Source organism: Colius striatus, chromosome 16, assembly GCF_028858725.1.
Source record: "Colius striatus isolate bColStr4 chromosome 16, bColStr4.1.hap1, whole genome shotgun sequence".
Lineage (NCBI taxonomy): Eukaryota > Metazoa > Chordata > Aves > Coliiformes > Coliidae > Colius > Colius striatus.
The window spans coordinates 8,480,764-8,495,324 of NC_084774.1; the positions used below are offsets into that span (position 1 = coordinate 8,480,764).

Here is a 14,561-nt window from a genome sequence, read left to right on the forward strand (position 1 = left end):
CCGGCTCCATCCTCTGGACTTGCCGTTAGCGAACCTCAGCAATAAAGGCTGTGTTTTGGTACCACTGGCTCCGGTGTCGGGGGGGCACCTGCTCTACCAGCAGCCTGGGGGGCTGGGGCTGGTGCAAGGTGGGCACAGGCAGCTGAGGGAGCTGTACCCAGGCAGAACCTCAGTCTGCAAGCACAGCCAGCTCAGCCCCAGCCATGGGGGACAGTGTGGGCCACCTCCCCTGCCCCTGTGCTGCCTCCAGACCTGCCCTGCCCCTGGTTCTGGCAGTGGTGAGGTGCCCATTAGCAACATGGAATCCTGTCCCAAAGGTGCCTCAGTTTCCCCTGGTGAGTGGAGCAAGGAGGCTTCTGGGAGGCAGATGCTGTGCTGCACCCTAGAGGCAGCGTCCTGGCTGGGCACGGTGCAGGGACTGGGCACAGAGCAGAGACCTGGCATGGTGCAGAGCATCCAGCACAGTCCCAGGCTGGAGGGCACTGGGGTGGGCAGGGGTCTGGTGGGGAGCCGAGGGCCGGCAGCAGCCCCGCTGCTCAGCCCCCACCATCCCCAGCTGGGGCCCAGCTGCACACCGTGAGCAGGATGAAACTCGGGTCGTGGGAACCTCCCGTGGGAAGAGGGACAGAGGGAGCCGGAGGCTGGGGACGCCGCGGCCGTGCCAGCTCCAGGGCTTGGCGCATCCGTCCGTCCGCCCGCAGGGACCGGCGCTGGACGGCAGAGCCCCGCTCCGCCCTGGGCGGCCCCGGAGAGGAGGGGCCGGCCGCCCCCTCGCCGCCCGGGAGCAGGAGGCTGGGCCGCCGGCGGGTTTTAACGGGGCCGTCCCGGGGGCCGGGCGGCAGAGCGGGAGGACGGCGGCCGGGCAGGAGGATGCAGCCGGACCTCCCCGTCGGCGACGCGGCTCTGCGCAGCCCCCCGGCCCCCGAGCCGACCGGCGGCTCCTTCCCCAGCGCCGAAGCCACCAAACCACCCTACAGCTACATCGCCCTCATCACCATGGCCATCCAGAGCGCGCCCGACAAGCGCATCACGCTCAGCGGCATCTACCGCTACATCATGGGCCGCTTCACCTTCTACCGCGACAACAAGCAGGGCTGGCAGAACAGCATCCGCCACAACCTGTCCCTCAACGAGTGCTTCGTCAAGGTGCCCCGCGACGACAAGAAGCCCGGGAAGGGCAACTACTGGACGCTCGACCCCGACTGCTACAACATGTTTGAGAACGGCAGCTTCTTGCGGCGGCGCCGGCGCTTCACCAGGAAGAGGGGCTTCTGCCACACGCCGGGGGACGAGGGGGACGAGGGGCGCGGGAAGCCCCCCAGGCAGCGGGCACGGGGGCCGACTGTCGCCACGCTGCCCGAGGAGGGGAAGGACGAGGGGGGCTACGGCTCGGCCCTGGGCACGGGGCGCCTGCCGAGCCCCCCCACGCTGCCCGAGGGTGCCGGGGCGCCGGGGTGCGCCGAGCCCTGCGCCCGGCGGCAGCTGCCCAAGGGCGGGCAGCCCTGCCGGTACCTGCCCGACGTGCCGCAGCCCAAGGGGCCGTTCTTTGCCGCCCACGAGAGCCGCCCGCCCAAGGAGACTGTCTTCGGGGGGCTCCCGGCAGCGCTGCCCCGGCCAGGTCAGTACCCGCTGCCCAGCGAGCGCCCGGCGCCTCATCCTGCCCTTCTGCCCACCCAGCCCAGGGACCCCCCCCAGGACTCCCCGGCCCCCCCGGGCACCCCCCCGGGGCAGCTGGAAGGCGAGGAGCTGCCTATCCCAGGGCTAGGGCCAGGCCAGCCCTTTGGGCAGGTGCCCCCAGCGTTCCCCGGCACCCTCCTGGGCACGGGCAAGCCCCCCCCGTCCTGTTTCCTGGAGGGGGAGGGCTATGCACAGCCCCCCCTGCCGGTTTTCGGCTCCTTCGGCCGGCCGGGGCCCGAGGCGCTGGGTGGCAGCTTCCAGTGCCGGGTGCAGGCGCTGCGGCTCTGCGTGAAGGAGCGGCCATGCAGCGCTGCGCTGGAGCATCTCCTGGCCGCGACCCCCCCCGGCCCCCACTGCCTCCCGCCAGCCTCCCTTTGGGGCCGTGGGGCCGCGGGTGGGTGAGCAGAAGGAGCCGTGGGGGCCGGTGGGCACCGTCCCGCTGCAGGGGGCCGGTGGGTACCCGCTGGGGCTGCCCCCCTGCCTCTACCGGACACCCGGCATGTTCTTCTTCGAGTGAGGGACGCCCCAAGCACCGAATAAAGCACATTCCCCAACGCTGCCTCTGTGGTCTCTGCGCCCTGCTTGGGGTGGGCAGCGGGCAGGGGTGAGCTGGGGAACCTCTGCCCCAGCCCGGCTGCTGGCTGGGGGACCTGAGCCCCTGAGGCCACCCAGTGCAGCCCCTCCATCAGCCGTCACCGACCGGATGGTGAGGCCATGGGGGGACGAGGCACAGCCTGGGTCAGGGCACCCTTATCCAGGTCCCATGTCCCTGGGATGTGCTGGGGACATGGTTTTGCATGGACCCCCAGAGCCTCAGCCTGGGGTAGCAGGAGGAAACCTCACCCCGAGGAGCAGGGGAATGTGCTGCAACAGGAGCGAGAGCCCACAGAGCCCCGGCCAGGGTGCTGTGCCTGGGGCTGCTCAAAGTGCCTCTCGTGGCACAACGGGCACCAGCCTCAGCACGTGGCTCTACTCACACACCCATATGGGCCCTGAGAGACCAGGGAGAAGAGACAGTGGCACCGTGGGGGGACAGGGCTCCATCCCCATCCCTGCCCAGGGCTGTGCCAGTGCATGCCAGGGTCCCACCAGGTCCCTGCAGATACCCTGAGGCCGGGGCACCCCCAGAGCAGGGCTGTGCCAGGGGCTGTGGCTGGGATGGGAATGGAGGGGAAAGTGGATTCCTCTGATCTGAATCACTCTGGGCAGCTGCCGGTGAGAGGCACAGGCTGAATCAGCGCTGCTGGCACCAGGCTGGCACTGGGGCCTGTCCCAGACAGCTGAGCTTGGGGCGCTGGGTGGGCTAGAGTCTCCACACAGCTCCAGGCTGGGAGCAGCCCACCAGCCCCATCCCCCCCAGGCCACCAGGACAGCATCTCCACAGGGCTGGATTGGGGCCAGAGCAGTGCCGGCAAGGTAGAGGGGCTCTGCCCACACCCTCATCCAGCCCACCCCTGCCTGGGAGACGGGGGACCCCCAGGAGCAGCAGTGCCCAGGCCCCACGGCACCAGCAGCCACAGGGCAGGCACGGGGTGAGAACGCCAGGCTGCAGGGGTCCTCCACACTGCTGTGGGGAGAGGGTTTGTGGCACAGCCCCGTGGCCCCCCAAAGCTGCAGGACCCCAGCTTGGCCAGTCCTGGGGGGTCTCTGCGGGGGCTGCGCTGGCACTAAGGGACAGTGCTGGCGTCACTCAGGGACCAAGAGCACCACAGCCACGTCAGCCCCGTTATCAGCCCCCAGACACACTCTGCTGAGCTGTGGCCACATCCCAACCCCGCGCAGGGCAGGGGGGGGCTGCCCTCCACATCAGAGACGGGACAGGAGGGGATAGGACAGGGCAGGACAGGACGGCCACTCAGCCCTGGGCCTCTCCATTCTCTCGTTTTTTTTTCCCCTCCCCAGTGAAAAACAATATTTGAGCGCCTACATCATGCTGTGGCGTCTCCGGCGCGGCGGCGAGCGCCTGACCTCAGCCCCCTCCTTCCCGTGCTCCCCGGGGGCGCGGGAGGAAGCCGCGGCCGCGGCCGTGCCCGGGGGCCGTCTGGTTCCCACGCAGCGTGGTCGGGCCCAGCGCCCTCCACAGCGCCCGCCCCAGCGCCTGGGAAGGACACACGGCCCCGGCCCTGTGCCGTGCCATCCCGCTGCCCCCTCCAGCTGCAGCTCCTGGGGATGGGGTGGGGATGGGGATGGGGTGGGGATGGGGATGGGGACCCCCGTCCCACAGAGCCCTGGGACACGCAGACCGGGGCCATCCACTCTCCTCCCCACGCCCGTCCCGGCTCCTGGCCGTGGGCTCGCTGCTCTCCCTGCCCTGCCTCCTCCCCAGCTCTCAGCTCGCAGTGGGTGGCCTGGCCACTGGCCCCTGGCCCACTTGCCCGCTCCCATCATGGGCTGTGCCGCATCTGGGGACCGGGCTGCACCCAGTCATGGGGCAAACCTCCTGTGGGTGCCAGCACGGGTCTGCCAGCTCCCCTTCCCTCCCTGGGCTGCCCTCGGGGCCCTTGGCTGGTGCAGGCAGGGTGGGTGCCATAGGGATGGGCTGCAGCAGGGCTGGGCAGAGGCTGCTCCATGGGAGTGCTCAGGGCTGTGGGGACAGATGCTGTGGACACGTTGTGTGGAGCCCAGGCTGTGCTGTGTGGCCATGGGGGTGACGGAGACCCCCCATACGAGGGATGGCACTGCTGTACCTGTGTGTGCCTGATGCAGCCTGTGCTGGAGCAGGACCAGCTCTGTCTCTGTGCCCAGCATCCCCAGCAGGACCCGTCCCCTCCCCACGGCTCTGGGTGCTCCAAGGCTCTGTCCTGCCTCTGGGAGCACAGGCTGGGGCTATGGCTGCTTCCACGGCTGCTAGTCCCACATCCCCTTTCCTCTGGGCTCGATGGAGGTGTGATGGGTACTCCTGTGGGGTCCTGGGGCAGGGGAGAAGCCAAAAGTGAGCTGTGGGGCAGGGATCCCCCACCCTGGGCTCGGGGCACGGTGATGTGCCAGTGCCCGTCCATCCCCACGCCCCAGCCAGGCACTGGCAGGGCTGCAGCCAGGAATTGATGCCTCAGAGCAGCTCAGAGTCCCGGGAGCATCCAGGGGCAGCGGCCGGGCCAGCAGGAGCACGGGCCACCCCGCAGCGGGGCCCTGCAGCCCCCACGCTCTGCCGGGGCCCGGCAGGAAGGAGACGTCAGCGCTGCGCAGCGTAACTCGAACCAGATGGGGCTGCGCTGGCGGCCGCCGACAGGCACCGGCCGGAGGAACGGCGGCACGGCCCCGCTGCCCGAACTGCTTCGGGGCCAGGGGCAGCCCCAGAGCACCGAGGGGCAGCAGCCTCCCACCAGCCTTGGCCTGGGCATCCCACCCCGCTTGAGTAGCTGCTGACGCTGTGAGGACACCAGCCCTCCCTCCCTCCCTCCGGCAGCCTGAGGTGCTCTGAGCCAGTCCCTGCTGCGCTGGGAGCTGCACAGCTCTGCCTCTCCAGCACAGCTGGGACCCCTCTGTCCCCTCAGCCCCGGGGACAGGACACCCTGTCCCTCGCTCACCTGCAGCCCTCAGACTGCAGCCACAGGGCTCAGGGGGCCGGGAGCAGGGGTGAGGCTGGGAGCCAGAAGCAAGGGCAGCAGGGGCTGCGGGCAGACCTGTACATTTATTTACAAGAGGGTGAGAGTTGGGCAGGACGGTGGCATTGAGCTGTGTCCCCTACTGGGGGTGAGGGATGAAACTGAAGCCAAGGGTGCTCTGGGAGGCTGATGCCTCCCACCATCTCTCCCCAGGTTTTTTCCAGCAAACACACAGTCCTGGCTCGGGGGGGGCTCAGCCACAGCAAAAGCCAAAGTTGGAGGGCAGGGGGAGCCTGAGACCCCTCCAACAGCCCCCCCCCATCTCACTCCCCACCGCAGTCGGGGCTGGAAGGTGTAAAGCCCGGGGGCTGTCCCTCCTCCAGCAGCCCTGGGGAGCCTCGAGGGGTGCAGGCAGCAGGGAAGAGGGTCAGGGTGAGGCAGAGGAGGAGGCAGAGCACCCGCACCCCGCAGAGCGATCGGTCCCGCAGAGCCCCGGGAGCAGGGGGCGGCCGCAGCCCCCGCGCCGCGGTTCCTGTGTGTTGGTGGTCGGGGCGGGAGCGGTGCTCGCGGGGGAGCCGCTGCAGCTGCTCTGCATTACGGCCGCCTCGCTCATCTTGATCTGGCGGGGACGGGTGAAGCAAAGGTTGTGTTTTCCCCCCGCTGGCAAAGCCGAAGGGCAGGGAGGGCAGGAGGAACACAAAGCCTCCTTCTTCCCGCGCTGGCTCCCAGCCGGGGACGCTGCTGGAAGCGTGCTCACCGCTTCCTCCCTTCCTGTGCGAGCAACAGATCGGGGCCAGATCCGTCCCGCGCAGCCGGTGAGGAGGAGCCCCAGCCCCGGTGCCAAAGTGCCAGGGTGACGGTCCGTGCCAGCCCTCCGGCATCCCCGCGCCGAGCCCCGGGGCGGGGAAGGGAGGTCGGGCAGCTCGGGCTCCAGGGACAGCGAAGGCAGGGGAGGGCTGCAGCATTTACAGGCAGAGCACACAAGTCTTGGGTCCGAGGCAGCGGCAAGCGCAGAGCAGCCCTGGGAGCGGGGGCTCGCACCAACCCGACCCGGAGCCTCTGAGGTCCCGGCAAGGAAGCAGAGATGCTGCTGGTCGAGCATCACGCAGCTGGGCCAGAGTGAAATCAGGAATCAGCGCTCAGCAGCAGCCTCAAAGTCCGAAGAAATCCGGAATGGGGAGGGCTGGAGCCCCGCAGGTCGCTGCCGACCCCCAGCAGCGGGTCCCCGGCGCCGCGCCGGGTGCGGGACAGAGCCCGGCGGGTCCCGGTCCCCGAGCAGTCCCTCGGGCGCTGGGTGCCAGGGCAGGGGCAGCCCCAGGAAACGTGGCAGAGCAGCGGTGGTGGTGGCACAGAGCAGGGGCACAGCGTGTGCCGCAGCAGCGCGGGGTCCGGAGCAGGCACCCGGCAGCAGCACGGGCAGGGAAGGGGCTGCGCGGCTCCAGCCCTCGGCCCCGTGGTGGAAGTGAGGACCCCCCTGAGGTCCTGCTGCTGTCCAGAAGCAAGACTGATGTGAGATCCTCTCAAGCAGTCCCTCTCTGGCCTCGTGGCTCCGAGCCCTGCTCAGACACCCAGCGCCGTCAGTGACCCCGAGCTCGTGATCTTCTTGAAGCGGTTGGCAGCACACACCCCGATGAAGTTTTTCTGTAAAGGGGGAAGAGGAGAGATGCTCATCCTACTGCGAGGGCTGAAGCTGAGCCAGACCCTGTTCCTGGGGCTGGGGAGGAGCCAGGCTGGGGAGTGGGCAGCACCCAGGCACCAACTCAGCGGGGCTGCATGGGAGGGGAGCTTAGGGCAGAGGGGGGCAAAGGGTTGCTGCTGGGGATCATCCCTTACACTGTCACCGCACCATTTCTGCCCCTTTGTGCTCTCGGGAAGAAACAATCACCACAAAGGGACCTACATTTGACAGGGGTCCCACCTTCCGCACAAGGACTCTGCTGCTGGGGAGCCTTTCCTGCAGGCTCAGGAGTCCCCAGCCCTCGTGCCCCGGCTGCCAGCAGCAGCAGACAGAGCCACCCTCATATCCCAGATGCCATCTGGCAGTGAGGCAGAGGGTGGCCACCCCGGGGAGCTCCTGCAGGCAGCGCTGCCCCTCCCCAGCAGCCCGTCTGCACCTTCCAGCGCCGCCGCATGACGTATTTCTTGAGCAGCACTTGGGACTTGAGCCGGCGGTTGCAGCGTTTGGCCTTTTCTGCCAGGTTGTTGAGCCAGGGATGCTTCAGGCACTGGCCAGCGCTCATCCGGGCACTGGGGGTGAGAGGAGCCTGGGTCACCACAGCTCGAGCCCTTCTCCCTGCCCCACCTCCTTCTCCAGCTGCCCAAGAACCCCTAAACCCCAGGAACTTGCAGGGAGAAACCAGCCCGATGGCTGTGTGCAGGGGGCTGTGGGGTTGGGCAGGACCCCGAGTGCTCCAGCACGTCCTGCTTAGAGCAGGTGACTCCAGAGGGACACAAGGCTCTGCTGGGACAGAGGCATATGAGGCTCTTTTGATACAGGACAGCAGAGGATGCTGCTGGTCCAGGTGCAGGGATTAGTGTGGTGCCCAGAGGCTGAGCATGCAGCTCTGGAGATGCCCACCCCAGGGTCCCCACAGCCACCCCTGCCTCACACCTCTTCTCCTTGATGATGAGATTCGAGACAAAATCCTTGGCCTCGTCAGACACGCTCTCGAAGGTCTCCTCATCAAAGTACCAGTTGGCAGCCAGGACGTTGTTGAGAGTCTCAGTGTCATTGTCACCCAAGAAGGGGGAGAGGCCGCTGAGCCTGGGGGTGCAAGGGGATGAGGAACTGGGTGTCCCTGGGCTGCAGCACCTCCCAAACCCCTTGGAACAGAGCCACTCTGGCCCCAGTGCTTGGGGCAGGGTGACCCTGAGGAGGGAGGTGGTGTTTTGCTGCGTTGTGCTCCTGTGCAGCCAGGTGCCTGGGGCATGTGGACAGCTTGGGGATGGCTCCGTGGCTGGGGGAGCTCTGCCCCAGCCCCCAGCCCCCCCTCACGCCCCTGACGTACAGCATGTAGGTGATGACGCCCATGCTCCACATGTCCGTGGAGTAGGAGACCTGCTCGTAGTTGACCACCTCAGGGGAGAGGAATTCAGGGGTTCCAAAGTTCACTTTCAGCTTCTCTTGGGGGTTGTACCTACAGATGGGGGTGGTGAGTCAGCAGGAGGGGGACAGGCTGCTCCCCCAAACCGCTGCCCTCCCGTGCCAGCCAGGGACAGCGGGGCTGGCAGTCACAGCCCAGAGCACGTCCTGGGGCTCCAGCAGCCTCAGAGTGCGTGGGGCTGAAGGGGAGCACAGGGTCAGGGAGGAGGGATGGAGCCAAGGTGGGATGATAGCACCTTCTAGCCAGCCCAAAGTCAATGATCTTCACCATGTGTCCGGTGGCAGCGACACAGAGGATATTCTCGGGCTGTGGGCACAGGAAGACCATTGCTCCTCTGCTGAGAGGGGACGTCCCCAGCGCAGGGGTCTGGCAGCCCACGACTCCCATGGCTGACCCAGGCCCAAGCAGCACCCATCATCGCTCCCAGCCCCACACCTTGAGGTCGAGGTGCAGCACATTCATGTGGTGCATGAAGCGGATGCCCTCGCAGATCTGCCGCACGAACACCATGCAGTCCACCTCCGTCAGGTGATAGTCGTCGTCGATGATCCGCTCGAAGAGCTCTCCGCCCTCCACGCTGGGCAGGGATGGACCGTGGGATCACCCAGAGCTCCCTGCCCCGAGCAACCCTCCTGCAGAGCCCCCTGCCCACCCAGGGACCCCCAGCCCCACTGTAGATAGAGATGCTGGTGTAGAGGCTGAGCAGAGCCACGGCAGGATGTGTATGTGCTGGGATTAGATACCCCCTGCCAGGCAGGCACAGCAAAGGCAGGGTTACCCCAAAGCACCCCAACTCCCCCAGGGCTTGTAGAGTAGAACAGCCCCAGCACAGCTCCAGCCTCCCTGGAGCAAGTGGTCAGGGGAAAAGGAGCTGTATGGGAAGACTTGGGTCAGCTCCACCCCCAATGCAGCTCTGGTGAAAGAGATGCCATCCCAGCCAGGCAGAGCCTGAGGCTGCCACTAAGCCCAATATGACATGAAGGTGCCCAAGAGGGAAAAGGTGAAGTGAGGGATATTTCCTGTGGCCAGTCCCCGCTGCTTGGCAAGGGGCTGGGCACATCTGCTCCATCCCTGCAGCATCCCCCACAGCGGCGCCCCTCACCCGGGCATCGGGCCCCCTGCAGCACTGTCCCAGCACTCACAACTCCATGAAGAGGACGATCTCCCGGGGCGTCTCGATGGCGTCGTAGAGCTGGATGAGGTTGCGGTGGTTGAGCTGGTTCATCACGTCGATCTCCAGCAGCACCATCTCCTGCAGAAGGAGCCCCCAGTGTCAGCCCCAGCCGAGCCCCCAGTGCCGGCACGGGCTGTGGCACGGCAGCAGGGGCAGGATGCTGCCACCTCCCACCTTGGCCACACCGTTTTCTAGTGGCGCCGAGGCCAGGAGGAGCCCCCTGCCCCTGCCCCAGCGTGGGTTAGACCTTGTCCTTGGCACCCTGCTTCCGGATCACTTTGGCTGCCAGCTTGAGCCCCGTCTGCTTCTCTGTGCACGTGTGGACTTCACCAAACTTGCCCCTGGGGAGGGATAGAGGGAGATGCCAATGCCACCAGCCACCCAGGCTGCTGCAGCCCTCCAGGTTGCCCTGGGGTGCTGCCCACCGCTCCCCTCCGCACCCATCCTGCCCGAGGCACCAGCACACCCTGAGCTGAGGCGCCTCCTCGAGCAAGGCTGACGGCCCGAGGCTGGACAGCAGCGAGGGGCGAGGCCGGGGAAAAGCCACCCCCCGGGCCCTTCCTTACCCTCCCAGGATGTCCTTGGAGCTGAGGTTGAAGTGGGAGCTGACGCTGGCGGAGCGCAGCGTGACGATGCGGTGCGCGAAGGGCGCGGGAGGCGGCGGGACGTCATCTGCCCAGAGAGGAAGGCTGGGCTGAGGAGCAGAGCTGCCCGGCCAGGAACTCCCCGCAGGGAGGACCAGCACCCAGCGCCACGACCCAGACCCGTGCAGGATGCGGCCACGTACCGCGAGCCGGGCTGAGCCAGGGGCTGCCGCAGCCTCTACCGGCGGCTCAGCCCCTCGCTCCCGCCCGCAGCATCGCCCGGCTGCGGGGCACACCCGGTCCTGCGAGCCAAGCTCGCCCTCTCCAGGCCACGCTGCTGCGTGTCACCTTCTCCGGGCCACCACGTCCCTCTCGCTCGCCCGCCCAGGACGGACCCCTCCCCACCACGCACCCCGTCCGGAGCCGGCCTCGCAGGGACCGCACGAGCACCCGCCGCAGCCCCAGCGCTGCCAGCCCTGCGGGGACAGCGGGGCAGGACACGGGGACACGCCGGCCCCTGCCACCGGCCAGACAGGGGCTGTCACTCCCCGGGCTCCTCATCCTGCCGGGCAGCCCTGGCCGCGGGGGCTGTGCCAGGCTGCGGCCGCAGGAGCCCGGGGAGAGGACGCGACGCATTTAGCCCTGGTTACAGTGAAACAGGAGCTCGAAGGCCACCGGGCAGGTGACAAGCCAAGAGCATGAGCTGGCAAGCACGGGCAGGGCCATGGGGGACCCCGGGCTGCTGCCCCACTGAGGGTCCCGGGGTGTGAGAACAATGCAGACACCTCCCAGCCTTACCCAGTATCTCAAAAGGGTCTTCCTTCCCAAAATCCGGGGTGAGGTAGGGGCTGAGGGGTGGCTCTGCCTCTGTTGAGGAAGGTGGCCCTCCAGAGCCAGGCTGCTCCGTGGCCCCAGCAGGAGCAGGGGGCTGCCCCGTGGCACTGGGCACTGTCCTCTCCTGGGGGGTGCCAGGGCTCGCTGCAGGGCTGGGGGGCTCCAGGTCCCTCAGGGATGGCTCCGCTGTGGCCTCCTCCGGTATCATCTCCATCGCTGCCCCCTGTGCCCAGGGCTGCTCCTCCCTGCAACAGGAGCAGGAGGTGAGCGGAGCCCGGGCAGCAGCCCCCCAAGCGCAGCCCAGAGGGTCCCCGGGCTCCTGGGGGAGCAGTGAGGGGGGACCCCAGCCCAGGAGGGTGCAGGTACCTCTGGCAGGCGGCCGGGCAGCTCAGGCTCTGCAGCAGAGCCGGGCGCGGGGGCTCGGGGCCCCTTGGCTGCTGCTGCTTGTCCGTCTCCTCCCCTTCACCCCGAGCCCCGGCCACAGCTGTGGCCGCTGTCTCTGTGGGCTCCTCGGCTCCATCCCCAGCCTCTGCTGCAGCTGCAGAGGGTTCCACTGGCACAGCTTCATCCTGAGCCTTTCCAGCAGCCGGGGCCTTCTCCTTTGCAGGCTCCTTTTTGCCTCCATCTTGAGGCTTCTTTGCAGCTGGGGCTTTCTCTGCCTTTGCTGCTGTCTTCTCTCCCTCCTGAGCCTTGGCAGCTGCTGGGACCTTCTCCTTTACAGGACCTGCAGCTTTCTCCTTTGCAGGTTGCTCTTTACTCCCATCTTGAGCCTTTTTTGCAGCTGGGGCCTTCTCTGCCTTTGCCACTTTATTCTCTCCATCCTGAGGCTTTCCAGCAGCCGGGGCCTTCTTTGCAGGCTCTTCTTTGCCTCCCTCTTGAGGCTTCTTTGCAGCAGGGGCTTTCTCTGCCTTTGCAGCTTTCTTCTCTCCATCCTGAGCCTTTTCAGTAGCTGGAGTCTTCTCCTTTGCAGGCTTTTTATCAGCTGGGGCTTTCTCTGCCTTTGCAGCTTTCTTCTCTCCATCCTGAGCCTTTTCAGTAGCTGGAGCCTCCTCCTTTGCAGGCTTTTTATCAGCTGGGGCTTTCTCTGCCTTTGCAGCTTTCTTCTCTCCATCCTGAGCCTTTTTAGTAGCTGGAGTCTTCTCCTTTGCAGGCTTTTTATCAGCTGGGGCTTTCTCTGTCTTTGCAGCTTTCTTCTCTCCATCCTGAGCCTTTGCAGAAGATGAAGCCTTCTCCTTTGCAGCAGTTGGAGTTTTCTCCTTCAAAGGTTCTTCTTTGCCTCCATCCTGAGCCTGTGCTGCAGCTGAGGCTGTTCCCTCTGTGGGCTTTCCCTTCCCACCTTCATTCTCTGTGGTGACTGGAGCCTTCTCCACGGGTTCAGCTTTCCCCCCACTCTCAGCCTCTAACCCACCAGAGCTTTGCTCCTTCCCTCCATCCTGAGCCTTGGCAGCAGCCGGAGCCTTCCCCTCTGCAGGCACTGCCTGCCCTCCTGCTGGCTCTCCTGCAGCTGGAGCATCTCTCTTACCCTTCCCTCTGTCCTGGGCCTTGGCTCCAGCCGGCACCTTCTCAGCAGGCGCTGCCTGTCCTGTGTTGTGTTGTGCTGCTGCAGCGGCCTCCTCTGCTGGTGCTGCCTTCTCCTTCTCCCCCTCCAGGGGCTCTGGAGCGCTCAGGGCTGTGTTCCCCACAGGCTCTGCCTTCCCTTCGGCCTCTCCCACAGCCTTTCCCTTCCCAGCCTCTGCCTGCTCCCCACCCTGAGCCACAGCAGCAGCCGGAACCTTCTTGTGCCCAGGCTCGTCCTTCCCTGCATCCTGCGCCTCCGTGACGGCCGGCACTGTCCCTGCTTGGGGCTGGTCCTGGAGGGCTGCTGGGGCTGTGCCACTCTCTGCTCCCAGGGGGGACACATCAGCAGCCCCCCCTGTGCCTGGCACGCTGCTCACCCCGCCGTCCTGCTCCATGGGGGCTCTCTGGGCAGGAGGCGGCTCTCTGGGGCGCTCCCTGTTCAGCGATGCTCCTGTGGAAGGGAACAGAAGCTGAGGGCTCCAGGGTCCCACCACCCCACAGAGGGACACGGCGGGAGGGGCTCAGCCAGCCAGGACCGTGCCCCTGCCGCCGGCCCCACGCAGCCACCGCTCCCTCGCACCGTCCCATTGGGGCCCCACATCTGCCCAGCCGTGGGTCTGGCACTGGCGCCTGTCGCTGCCACAGGGCCAAGCTGAGGCCACGTCTTCCCATGGCTGGGCAGGAGCCGGCAGCTCCAGCCCCAGGCTGCCAGGGAGGGGAGCATCCCCAGCACAGCAGAGCCCCAGCTGCACAGGGACATGCAGACCCCTGGCCCCAGCAGCCACCCAGCTCCCTGCACAGCCCTGCCACAGTCCCCAGCAAAGGGACCTGCTGATGCCCATGTATCTGCACGAGCTGCCACCCTGTCCCCTCCAGCCCAGCACCCGATCCCCAAATCCCTGCTCCACTGCCCAGCCACCTCCCCTCATCCTGCTCCACAACAGCCCCCTTTGCAGCCATCCAGAGCCCAGGACAGCCCAGGCCTAGGAACAAACCCACTGGTGACCATCCCAGTGTCTTGCTGGGACCGGAGCTACAGCAGCCAATTCCCAGCTGAGCAATCCCGTCTCCTGCAGCTCAGCGCAGGGAGCCCACAGGGACAGAGCCTGCGCTTGTCCTGGGGTCGGGGGCTCTGCCGCCCCCAGGTCCTCCCAGTGCTGCGCCCCAGGGTCCCCTCCAGCCCCTTTACCTGTGTCCCAGTGCAGAGTGGGGAGGGCAGCATCGCACTGCGCCAGCGCCCGCGGGAGCAGCCTCTTCTAGCCCGGCTGTAACGGAGCCGGATTAGTGCGGGCACAGGGGGATCCGTTACAGCAGCGGCACCGTCCCGCTTCGCCTTTCCCAGCACCTGTCGCTGCTGGAGCCCGTTCAAAGGACACAGCCCTGCCCCGGCCCTGGCCTGGCCCTGGCCACAGCAGCACCCACTAACAGCACAGGGGGGTAACTTGGCCAAGTGCTTCCAAGGTGCCCACAGGTGGCACTGGGCAGCCAGTGGCCACCCCCTGGGGATGGTGGCCGGGAGCTGGCGGTGACAGTGCTGGTCAGTGTGCCACTGAGATGCCACAGTGCCCACGCTGTAGCCCTTGGGGAAAGCAGCCCCCAAGGACCCCTGGGCATGAGGAGATACCCAAGGGCACCAGCGGCTCCAGGCACGGATGCCCAGCCCACCTGGGAACTGGTCACTGGCTGGTGGCTGCAGCCTGCCCCAGCACTCACTTAAGAGACTGTTTTCCTGCAAAAGAAAGTGTTTTGGGGATCAGAGAAAGAAACGAAGGAGCTGGGGGCTGCCAGAGGGAGCAGCCTGTGTGTGGGTGCTGCACAGGCATCGTCAGCCCCTGCATAAGTCCCTCGGCCTCACAGCTCCACAGCTTTGGGATCCCTCCAGGGCTGGGGACTCCTCCATTGCCCTGGGCAGCCTGGCACAAGGACTGACAACCCTCTCAGGAAAGAAATTGTTCCAAATCTCCAACCTAAACCTCCCTGGCACAAGTTGAGGGCATTTCCTCTTGTCCTGTCATTCATTGCTGGAGAGACCGACCCCCAGCTCCCTGCAGCCTCCTGTCAGGCAGTTGCAGAGGGTGCCTCTGTC

At 66.8% G+C, this 14,561-nt stretch overlaps 2 protein-coding genes across 2 annotated transcripts; one reads left to right on the forward strand and one right to left on the reverse strand.

Moving 5' to 3' along the window:
• The first annotated feature begins 782 nt into the window (after positions 1 to 782).
• On the forward strand, positions 783 to 2,237 carry FOXS1 (forkhead box S1). The gene is given in 2 exon segments (XM_062009142.1): positions 783 to 2,016; positions 2,018 to 2,237. Coding segments are annotated over 2 exon segments (1,323 nt in total). The 5' UTR covers positions 783 to 870; the 3' UTR covers positions 2,195 to 2,237.
• Positions 2,238 to 6,782: 4,545 nt separating this feature from the next.
• Positions 6,783 to 12,870, reverse strand: MYLK2 (myosin light chain kinase 2). The gene is made up of 14 exons (XM_062009439.1): positions 12,666 to 12,870; positions 12,037 to 12,572; positions 11,908 to 11,970; positions 11,285 to 11,874; positions 10,883 to 11,163; positions 10,067 to 10,172; positions 9,748 to 9,841; positions 9,469 to 9,578; positions 8,762 to 8,903; positions 8,562 to 8,632; positions 8,231 to 8,359; positions 7,834 to 7,986; positions 7,337 to 7,469; positions 6,783 to 6,863 (listed from the first exon to the last, which is right to left on the reverse strand). The coding sequence occupies exons 1-14, from the start codon at positions 12,868 to 12,870 to the stop codon at positions 6,783 to 6,785; spliced, it is 2,694 nt and encodes an 897-aa protein (XP_061865423.1).
• Between the last annotated feature and the right edge of the window lie 1,691 nt (positions 12,871 to 14,561).

Bases quoted from the DNA above. Each gene is read 5' to 3' on its own strand.
- MYLK2 (XM_062009439.1), bottom strand. From the start codon at position 12,870: ATGGAGCAGGACGGCGGGGTGAGCAGCGTGCCAGGCACAGGGGGGGCT. The intron at 11,875-11,907 runs GCCCCAGCTGAT...GCAAAGGAGAAG, and splicing joins AAGCTGCAAAGGCAGAGAAA to ACTCCAGCTACTGAAAAGGC. The intron at 8,904-9,468 runs GTGAGTGCTGGG...ATCCCTGCCCAG, and splicing joins ATCGTCCTCTTCATGGAGTT to CGTGGAGGGCGGAGAGCTCT.